The sequence below is a fragment of the Danio aesculapii genome, chromosome 20 (genome assembly GCF_903798145.1).
Source record: "Danio aesculapii chromosome 20, fDanAes4.1, whole genome shotgun sequence".
Lineage (NCBI taxonomy): Eukaryota > Metazoa > Chordata > Actinopteri > Cypriniformes > Danionidae > Danio > Danio aesculapii.
Window position 1 is genome coordinate 34860719 of NC_079454.1, and position 11969 is coordinate 34872687.

Consider the following 11969-nt stretch of genomic DNA (forward strand, 5'->3'; position numbering starts at 1 on the left):
TAACACTGAATTAATAAAAAAAAAAAAATATATATATATATATATATATATATATATATATATATATATATATATATATATATATATATATATATATATATATATATATATATTTAACTCCCTGGGGTTGGCAAACGCATAGGACCGCACAGATTTGAAAACTGTAAAGGGCCTATTTTTATTTCTATATATTCATAATAACAAAACAGTATGTATATATTAAACAATAAAGTGTTTAACACATACCTATCTGGATGGTCCATTATGCAACTCATAATGCAAGCATTTGTCTTATCAGGTGTGTATCACTGCATTAGTAATGATAGTAATGCTCTTCTCAATAGACCCTTTCCACTCAAAAAGTCTTAGAATATTTCAAGAGTTCACCATTAGCTGATGATTGATAATAAAGCTTGTTTGGCATGCTGTCCTGGGAGAGAGCCCTGAGCTCATAAGATCATCGAGCCCTGGGCTCCCCCCATTAGCAGGGCTAGAGCTCAGGTAGATCTCCCAACTTATTTCTGGCTAATGACAAATAAAGCGATGGCTAAAGAGAAATCTACGGCTTACTAAAAGTTCACTATGATGCCAATTTAGAATGTTCAATTTACTTAGGTCACCTGTTTTTGGACTCTGGGAGGAATCTGGGGGAAACCCATGTGAGCACAGGGAGAACATGCAAACTCTGCACAGAAATGTCGACTGGTTCAGTAGGGACTTTAACCTGTGACATTCTTGCTGTGAGGCAACAGTGCTAATCACTGGGCCACCGTGTCACCCAAACTAGTAGGGGTGGTAGGGGGATTCTTCAAGACGAAGATAGTGAGGTAAAGAACTTAGGTTATTTATAGCGAGTTAGAAATCGTCTGATTGGTGAATCACGTGTTAGCTAATGCGGGACCAGCCGTGGACAATCATAAGCACGTGATGCTCTTGAAATTAGTTTATAAATAAACTTCACTTAAATCAGGGGTGTTCAGACTCAGTCCTGTAGTGCGGGTGTCTTGCTGAGTTTAGCTCCAACTTGCTTCAACACACCTCCCAGGAAGTTTTTCGTATATCTTGTAAGAGCTTGATTAGCTGGTTCAGGTGTGTTTGATTAGGGTTGGAGCTAAACTCTCCAGGACAGTGGTCCTCCAGGGCCGAGTTTGGACACCCCTGACTGAAATCAATATATTGTTTCCTGTAAACAAACAAACAAGATGATTTTCACTTAATTTTGAAGCAAAATCTCTAGGCTACAAGATTCTGTATATGTTTTATGGAGTTATTTCAGTGACTTCAACATCTTAGATTTTTACTAACCATACATAAACGTTTCTTTCTCAACAACACAATCATGAACATAAATATTGCTAACATATTATTGTAGCTCAGTTTGTGCTGTTTGCAGTATTATTAGACTTCAGCAGATTATATGTTCATAAGAAACTGAAAAAAGCACAAATGTCAGGGCACGTCAGAACTTCTCCAGTCCCACCAAAACATCCTCAGAGGGTTAAACAGTAAAGAACAATATGTTCAACTCAAGTAAATGATGCTTCCACTGGGAAGCAGAAATCAAATTAATTCATTCATCAAAATGCCGATCACACTGGATAAAGAATATCTTCTGAGGTGTTTCCACTACTGCCATATAATATCCTGTAAAAACAAACGAGTTTAAATTAGTTTTTAATGAGCTTTTTACTGGAATAAACCCATTATCATAACCCAAACTGACTTTATATGTGCATTATGATGAATATATGCTCACAGTGTAGTTTGAAGTACTTCTGCTCTATATGAGACTGTCAGAACTGCTCTTATAAGCCTGTGGTGGATCCACGATATCCAAAGTGCTAACAATGAAAATAGACAAAAGCAGATTTAAACAAAATATATTCTATATACATAAACCAAGAGCACTAGACTGATAAATAATATGTGTATTAAAATAAGCCAGATCTCACCTGTTCAGTTTAAACTTGTTAGCTGAAAACAAAAAAAAGACATTTGAATTAGTATTTAAGTTATTTTAATTATATTATTTATGAACAACATTGAAGGACAGATTCTATACTATACTTGGTTACAATATGTTAGAACTGTAACGAAATCAATCTCAGTAGACTGTTTGGCTCACCATTACTCTTCAGTTTCTTCAGTATCCAGTAGACTAAGAACAGACTGGAGCTGCCGACAGTTCCTGCAACCCCAAGAGCCACTTCTGTCGCTTTGAAGAGTGATTCAGAAGGACCAGGTCGAGCTGTAAATATAGTTAAAAGGAAATATGTAGAATGTCAGTCTCACTCTATCACCTAAATTACATCTCTGCTTATTAATATCAGCTGTTTACCTTGACACACTGCCACTTCCCCTGACCATCTCCCATCATGCCTGCACATCACAGTCTCATTACTGTCAAGCTGGTGGCCATCAAAACAAATGAAGTTGCAGACGGTGCCAAAGAAGAGTTCTTCAGATGAACAGTTTGTGTACCCATTCGCTAGGTCAGGAAGCAGAGGACAAACCACTGCTATAGTTGAAAAAAATACAACAACAATGTGTTTTGTATTTAAAAAAATCACATAGGGTAGACACATAAGCTAGATTTAGATGATTAATCAACCTGTAAATTGATAAATGAAGCAAGATTCATTCATTACCTTCACAGTGAGGCGGTTCCTGACTCCACTTTGCTGTATTTGTACAGCTGATCTCTGAAGCCCCCTGGAGAATGAATCCTTCTGCACAACTGAAGCTGCATTCACTCCCATAACTGAAGCTTGAATTGCAGTTGTGATCTCCATTGACAAGATTATCAAGGGCTGGGCACTGAATAACTGTAGTGTTACGGAGAAACATCATGGACAGATTAACAAATTATTATGAGAGGTTTCTAAAAAGAAAGGATATATATATATATATATATATATATATATATATATATATATATATATATATATATATATATATATATATATATATATGAATATAAATATATAAAAGAATATATATATATATGTATATATATATTGCATTTCACACTCACGTTCACACATTGTTGATTCACTTGACCACTCTGTTGTTGAAGTGCACGTTGTTGTACTTGAACCCTTTAGTTCATAACCCTCCTCACAGAAATATTCACACTGAGATTCATAGGGTATGTCTTCATTAGTGCAGTGGACTTTGGCATGAGCTGGTGGTGTGATATCCTCTTCTTTGCATTTTACAACTAAAAATCAGAAAATTGATCATGATTATTCATCTCAAAGCCAAGAGTAGGACTGCAGCAAAATAGTTTTCATAAATGTAAATCTTTCTTACTTTCACAAGTGGGCTGTGAATCATTCCATTGTCCCGTTGCTCCACAAGTCAGTATAGAGGAGCTGGAGTTCTGCAGTTTGTATCCTTCATCACACACAAACTCACAGCTGGACTGATAGCTGAACTGACCCATTGGATGATTACAATCCATGTCACCTTCCAGTGGTTTGGCCAACTCTGGGCACTGAACAACTGCAAAAAGTCAACAGATATTTCAGGGTAAAGTTTATTTAATTTAAAATGATTAAAGCAGTATCTTCAAATGTTCTCAGTGCAAATTAAATTAGGATTTTTAAAGGCTAGTGAGTTGGTGATAAATTTCACTTTTTTAACATACATTTATGGCACAATATGTAAGATTTTTCCATTAAAATATATAATAAACCACTAGAACAGAATAATATATTTTGCAGACTTGTGTACTCGTATTATCCCAAATTATTCAAAGAATGTTCAAATCAAGAGAAATAAGCACGTTTAACTAGTGACACAGGCCGTGTCCTGTGCCATCATGCTAATGGCATCATACACTCTTGATTTCTGGTTTAGTTTTATAGAAAACAGGGAAACAACAGAGATGCTTTAACATTCTGTGCGTTTTATCAGACGGTGACATATTTAAAGCTTCACTGCTTTTGTGCTGTTGACACTTGCCTTTCATTAGCAATTGTTTCGGCACTCTCATTTCACTTTGATGGCTTTCAGTTTTACTCTGCTTCATATGATGATAATAAGTTTTGAATAATTTATTTCACTCATGACCATGACTTCTGTAGACCATTTTGAGGGATGTAAACAATAACAATGGTCCTAATGTTTTTCCTCTTTTACATTTTTCATTTCTATAGCTCCAGAACATCCAATAAGGTCAACATATTTATAAATAATGTTATGATAGCTGTTTTAACATAAAGCTATGATTCAATTTCCTCTTGTTACAGTTATGAAATAGTTTGACAAGAATCCGAATAGTTTATGGGCCAATGACATGACCACTTTGAAATGGTCTATAGGAGTCCCATATATGATGTAATGAAGACCACAACTCCCATGATTCCACACTCAGTCATGGTGTCATCAAACTACAACATTTTTTGTTGTGAATATGCACCCTCTAGTGGCAAAAAATGATATATCATGCCTTTAAAATAATCTGTAAATCCATTTGTGGAGTGAGAGTTTGTTCATTACCTTCACAGCGAGGTGGTTTCTGACTCCACTCTGCTGTTTTTGTACAGCTGATCTCTGAAACTCCCTTGAGGATAAATCCTTCTGCACAACTGTAGCTGCATTTGCTCCCATAACTAAAGCTTGATTTGCAGCTGAGATCTCCATTGACAGGTTTTTCAAGGGCTGGGCAGTGAATAACTGAGTGGTAAGGAGGAAAATTGTGAACAGATCAGCCAGTTTTCATTAGAATAAAAAGCATATGTACATATACATCTGTCACCTTGGACAATATAAATGCTACTCACGTTCACAAGTTGGTGGTTCACTTGACCACTCTGATGTCGAAGTGCATGTTGTTGCACTTGAACCCTTTAGCTCATAACCGTCCTCACAGGAATATTCACACTGAGATTCATAGGAGAAATCTTTAGTGGTGCACTTGATGTCAGCATGAGCTGGTGGGGCGATATCCTCTGCTTTGCATTTTACAACTGAAAATAATAAAACAGGATCAGGATTATTCATCTGAAAAAAGCCAAGAGTAGGACTGAAGCAAAATAGTTCTCATAAATGCAAATTTTTCTTACTTTCACAAGTGGGCTGTGAATCATTCCAGTGTCCCGTTGCTCCACAGATCAGTATAGAGGAGCTGGAGTTCTGCAGTTTGTGTCCTTCATCACACACAAACTCACAGCTGGACTGATAGCTGAACTGACTCACTGGATGATTACACTGCATGCCACCTTTCTGTGGTTTGGTCAGCTCTGGGCATTGAACAACTGTAAAGAAATTTCAAAGAAATTTCAAGGTAAAACAATTTAAATAGTCTCTAGCAGTATCAGCAAATATGGTCCGTGCAAATTTAACAGGAATTTAAAAGCTGCTGAATTGGTGACAAATCTAAAGCAATAAAGTTTTTAAGACACATTAAAATAATCTGTGAATTCATTGGCGGAGCAAGAGTTTGTTCATTACCTTCACAGTGAGGTGGTTTCTGACTCCACTCTGCTGTTTTTGTACAGCTGATCTCTGAAACTCCCTTGAGGATAAATCCTTCTGCACAACTGTAGCTGCATTCACTCCCATAACTAAAGCTTGAATTGCAGCTAAGGTTTCCATTGACAGGTTTATCAAGGGCTGGGCAGTGAATAACTGTAGTGGTATGGAGGAAATATGTGAACAGATTAGCAAATTTTTCATTAGAATTTTAAAAAAGCATATTTACATCTACATCTGTCACCTTGGACAATATAAATGCCACTCACGTTCACAAGTTGGTGGTTCACTTGACCACTCTGATGTTGAAGTGCACGTTGTTGCACTTGAACCCTTTAGCTCATAACCGTCCTCACAGGAATATTCACACTGAGATTCATAGGAGAAATCTTTAGTGGTGCACTTGATGTCAGCATGAGCTGGTGGGGCGATATCCTCTGCTTTGCATTTTACAACTGAAAATAATAAAACAGGATCAGGATTATTCATCTGAAAAAAGCCAAGAGTAGGACTGAATCAAAATAGTTCTCATAAATGCAAATTTTTCTTACTTTCACATGTGGGCTGTGAATCATTCCAGTGTCCCGTTGCTCCACAGATCAGTATAGAGGAGCTGGAGTTCTGCAGTTTGTATCCTTTATCACACACAAACTCACAGCTGGACTGATAGCTGAACTCACTCATTGGATGATCACACTGCATCCCACCTTTCTGTGGTTTGGCCAACTCTGGGCATTGAACAACTGCAAAAAGCAGTGAAAATGCTTGAAAAGGAATGACTGATGAAATGCGTTGTTTTCATTTTGCACTGGTAATTCTACTTACGTTCACAAGATGGTGGTTTGCTTGTCCACTCTGTTGTAGACCTGCATCTCGTTGTACTGAAACCCTTCAGTTCATAACCCTCCTCACAGAAATATTCACACTGAGAGCCATACGCAAAGTTTCCATGAGGATGTGAGCACTGCTTACTAGAATGATCCAGTGGATTGACTTCCTCTGGTTTACATTTAACAACTAAATAGCAAAAAAAGTCACGCAGTTAGATTTCACAACTTTTATTGTCAGACCTGATATGGAAAACATCTACAGAAAACGTTACTCACCATTTTCACATGTATTTCCATAAAAACCATCAAAGCATGAGCATGTATGGCTGTTTATGGTTTCTACACACTCTCCATGACCATTGACACAGGAATCGCTCGCGCAGGATGCTGGGGTAAAGACAACAACATACTTATTGGCTGATGGTTGTATTTTTAAAACAAATCCAGCAGAATTACTTTTCATTTTGATCTAATTGCATTGGTTGGAAGGCCATACAAGATTTAAAAAAAAAAAAAAAACTACCTACCTGTGTAGCACAATGCTGTCTTCGATTTTGAGCAGGATTCATCATTCCATTTACCTACATCTTTCTCTCTTTAATATATATTTCCACACAGTCTTGATTATTCTCTTTGTTATTGGGCTCCATTTCTGCCCAGTTTTCAGCTTCAGCAGTAAGTGTTTTGTTAGTTCCCACCCAGGTCCACTGGTTATTAATTTTACGAATACCAATCCAGTAATAGCCATTGCGTCTTGGAAGATTTTCGTTGAGGTACTGAATTTCATCTTTGTTCTGGATGGCCACCAAGTCGGTGTAGTGCTGCCTGCACCAGTTTCTGGCCTCTTGCCATGTCATGGTAGAATCTGAGTGGTGGTATGACCAACCTTCACTGCCTCTCCATAAGTTTAGCGCTGCAGAAATAAAACATTGGAACTATTAATGACCTATTTGAACTATTTACAGTATACAGTTATATGGTTTACTTTCTTACCTGAAGATATAAGAACAAACGAAGCAAAGAACTGCACTTTGTTGTAAATGCTCTGCAAAATAAAATAATTATATCACTTAGATGATCTTAATGATTGATACTTAAAGGGATAGTTCACCCAAAACTGAAAAAAAAAACTGTCATCCTTTACTCAAACTTGTTTGACATACTTGCTTCTGTTGAACACAAAATATGATATACGGAAGAATGATTGAAACCTCTAACCATTGACTTACATTGTAGGAAAAACTAATGGAAATGAATGGTTACAAGTTTCCAACATTTTTCAAAATATCTCTTTTTGTGTTCAACAGAACAAACTGTAAATAGTTTGTAACAAGTAAAGGATGAATAAATGATGAAAGAATTTTCCCTTGTGTGTGAACTATCTCTTTAAATGATTTAAATGCATATTGTTAATGCTTTACTTACCATTATTAGTGACGTAGAGTTCTGCAGTTGATGGTCCTTTCTGTAGTTTGTAGTTCTGTACTTTTTTCTTTCTTTAATTCTTTGATGGCTCTGATTGGGAGTCTGATCTTGGAGTTGCTGTGTTGGGGGCATTTATATAGTGGCTCAGCGGTGGATAAAGACTCCCCTTCCCGGATCCACTTGTGTCATCAGCCAATACAAGCAAAGGAATTCAGGTTTCTGGAAAAACCCTTCTCCAATCCTGATCAAGGAGGAAACTGCCCTTTCTTTTCAAACACTTTCAATTTTTTTAGCATTCCACTTTCTTTAGGAAGTGTGCAAGGAAATGATGTTTCAGGAAGGAGGTCTCTCGATCTGATACACCCACATCAGGATGACTGATATTTTATTATTAGGATAAAAGAATAAAAAAATGACAAATTATTCTAAAATGCTTATTTGCTGCTTAAACTTGAGTTTCTTTTCTATGCTGAAGACAAAAGAAGATATTTTGAAGATTGTTGGAAACCAGTAAACGTTACTTTTTTTACTGACCTGGCTGAGGCTTCATCTGTTTCATAACTTGGAGGATTTTTTTCTTCTGTTATTGAAATAAAGTAGCTCTGCAATTAACAAAGAACCACATAGCCTACACCTTCATTTGCCTTAAAAAAAAACATGAAAAAATAATAATGTAGGATAATGTTATCTTCTGAGAACTTCCTGACCCTCAAGCTATATGCCATATATTCAATTTAATGAAGTTTAAAGCAATGTGTTTGCTTTTGTACTTTTTGTTTTTATCTTTATAAAATCACTGTCCATTGAGACTATAAACCTTTTTTCCCTTTCTTTGATCCATTCAGAATATGAGAAAACTTTCATCGCAGACAAGTAAGGCTCTGCCATCTCGGTTTCTGTACCAGCATTCTCTAATTGAGTCTACCAGACTACATTCATTTTAATTCAGCTATTTATTTTTTATAAGCTAATTAATTAAACTAAAAAGTAACTAGCATTACATTTTTTTAAAAAGTAACTCAAATATTGCTTAATTTTTCAAAGTAATGTGTTACTTTACTCGTTACTTAGTATTAGTACATATACTTGTAATGCATTACCCCAACACTAATTAGCAAGATTCTTTAAAACGTCTTGTTTGGATTTAAAAAAAAAAAAAACTCAAAAAGGTTTGGAACCACTGGATAGTGAGTAAATAGTAAGTTAATTGACATTTTTGATTAAACTATTTCTTTGAGAAACAAATCTTAATATTTTCATTGTTGAAAACAATTGTGCTGCTTAACATTTTTGTGAAAGTTCAATTCAATTCATTTTTTTTCTATAGCGCTTTTACAATGTTGATTGTGTCGAAGCAGTTTAACACAAAAGTTCTAGTAAATTGAAAGTGTGTCAGTTCAGTTTTCAGAGTTAAAGTTCAGCTTAGTTCATTTCAGTGTGGTTTATTTTTCACTGCTGAAACACTGAAGAGCAAATCCATCGATGCGCAGCTCCACAAGTCCCAAACCAAGCAAGCCAGTGGTGACAGTGGCGAGGAACAAAATTCACCAATTGACGAAAGTGAGGGAAAAAAACTCGAGAGAGAAACCAGGCTTAGTTGGGCGTAACCATTTCTTCTCTGGCCAAACTTCCTGTGCAGAGCTGCAGTCTATAGGTTCCTGAGGCTGGAGAGCGCTGGACATTCATTGTGGAGAAGATGCCGGTGTAAGCAGGTCACTGGCGAGTGATCAGGCTAGTCCATAGGATCAATGCAGAAACTTGACTGTCACTGGGGTCTTTCAGGAACAGTCTCATGCTCTTCACTCCTCCATGACCATCACAGTATATGCTCAGGATACGGCCTGGTCCAGGATTATGAGACCAGGAACCGCAATTACCCTTAGAATGATTATTAATTGAGCAGCAGTAATTTTAACTAAGTACTATTTCTGAAGAACTGTTTGACACGGAATAATTTAAATCCATTTTAATTATATTTCATGTTACAGCGAATACATCTAAATAGATCACGGATACCTCTTTTAATTTTTTTACTCTTTTTAATTTTGACCAGACCGGAATAAGGTGTCACACAGGCAAAGCAGACTTGTCTCACATGTTTTGGATGTGCCCTAAGCGTACTCCTTACTGGTCAACCATATTCGATATATTGTCTAAAGTGTGTGAAGTACAGCTTAAGCCATGTGCGGAATTTCCATTGTTTGGCATTCCACCTGGAATAATTAAATCTGACTCAAAGACAACAAAACATTATTGCCTTTGCATCTTTACTGGCTCACAGACAAATTTTATTGCACTGGAAATGTTTAAATCTAACTAAGCATCACACTGGCTTCAAGATCTGATGTTATATCTACACTTTGAAAAAAGTTAATTTTTCAATTAGAGGTTCTAGCAAATTCTGATATGTTTGTCAACTCTTACCATATTTCTCTGCTATAAATATACTTCCTAGTGGGTAATGTAACTTATTTTGTATGTAACCCTCCAGACCCTCATGCTTAATCTACGCCAGACTTTCATTGTAAGATAGCATAGCACTATCCCTGACTGTACCACCCACTATTGTCTTCTATTGTTTAATTTATTTATTTATTAGTATCTTATTTTATTCAATTTAGCTTTTTTCTATTATTATTTTTTGTTTCTTTACTTATTTATTAACATTACTGTCAATATATTAGGCAGTGTATTTTGTGTTTGTTGAAGTGGGTTTAAAATATATATCTCTATATTAACAAAGACATCTGTACTTGGCATAAAAATAAAGGGAAAACCTTGGTGAGCTGTATTTTATAAATATAATTTTATAAATATATTTTCAGAAACATGAATTATGCCAATTTCTGGATCGCCTGATTAACGTTAAGAGAACACTTTTCCTTTTTGGTATTAAAAAATAATTAGCAGGAAGAAATAATGGCAAAAACACCCACATTTCCTGTGGATATCTACAGCTCTGTTTCTAAAGGAAAGAGCGAGACAATATGGGTCACAAGGGGAATTACAGAGAAGATGTTGCCAGTAACAATTCAAGTAATGCTTTATCTTCCCAGTTTCATGGAAAGACAATTAATGGTGATGTTAATTCTATGTTCAGTGTAGTGAATATCATAAATATAATAAAATGATAATACAATAAAATAAATCATAAACTGAGATTTTCTCAAACTAAAAATAACAGTGGTAGTTCAGAAGAAGTATTCAACAATAATATATGTCCATTTAATTGAATTTAAAAGTAGACAATAGTGTAGAGTTTGATCAGTAATACCTAGCTGGGCGGTTTTAAATTTGTTTTGTTTAAAAGCCATTATTGTTAAGCTCCCCAGAGATTTCTCATTTTGAAATTTCGTGAGACCTTGAACCTTCTCGGATGCCACTGGGTTTAGTGTGTTTGCTCAGTGTTGTACCAGCTTCCGTATTACAGAAATAGCACCCATGAGTGCACCATAAAACAAGTGAAAGAACAACAGAAAAAATAAATGAGTGTGTCAAAAGAATAATATTACAGCTCAGGTAATATGTCCATTAAAAAACAAATATCAACACACTCCAGTTGCGGATGATTATTACTATTATGGGGCGATGCGGTGGCGCAGTAGGTAATGTTGTCGCCTCACAGCAAAAAGGTTGCTGGTTTGAACCTCGGCTGGTCATTCAGTCTTCACTGAAACTGTTATCTGAAACAAACACAAAGTTATACTTGCTCCCAATTATATCAAAGTTGAAATTTAGCCGCACCATGTTGGTGTTTCATAACATCTAGTTTTTACGAGGTGGGTTATTAGCCCAACACTCAACCCCCAAGCTGGAGGACCAGGACATACACACACATACACTTTCCAATTTATCTATAGTGCATGTCTTTGGACTGTGGAGGAAATCGGAGCACCCAGAGGAAAACCACGTGAAACCTGGCAAACTCCACAGAAATGCCAACTGACGCAGCCGGGGGTTGAACCAGCAATCTTCTTGCTGTGAGGTGACAGAGCTACCCACTCCGCCACCATGCCGCCATTTGATTTACACACACACATATATATATATTGTTGAAGTTAGAATTATTAGCCCCCCTGTATTATTAACCCCCCTGTTTATTTTATCCCCAATTTCTGTTTAAAGAAAAGAAGATTTTTCAACACATTTCTAAGCATAATAGTTTTAATAACTCATAGATTTTATCTTCGCCATGATGACAGTAAATAATATTTGACTAGAGATTTTTCAAGACAC

The 11969-nt window shown here is 36.1% G+C and overlaps 1 protein-coding gene across 1 annotated transcript; it reads right to left on the reverse strand.

Annotated features, from left to right (window-relative positions):
- Positions 1–121: 121 nt before the first annotated feature.
- On the reverse strand, positions 122–7987 carry LOC130247508 (E-selectin-like). The gene is given in 20 exon segments (XM_056480763.1): positions 122–1644; positions 1757–1841; positions 1953–1974; positions 2126–2248; positions 2339–2518; positions 2649–2825; positions 3035–3220; positions 3313–3504; positions 4504–4680; positions 4788–4973; positions 5070–5261; positions 5458–5634; positions 5748–5933; positions 6030–6221; positions 6304–6495; positions 6585–6695; positions 6836–6907; positions 6910–7221; positions 7302–7353; positions 7734–7987. Coding segments are annotated over 19 exon segments (2922 nt in total). The 5' UTR covers positions 7866–7987; the 3' UTR covers positions 122–1644; positions 1757–1780.
- Between the last annotated feature and the right edge of the window lie 3982 nt (positions 7988–11969).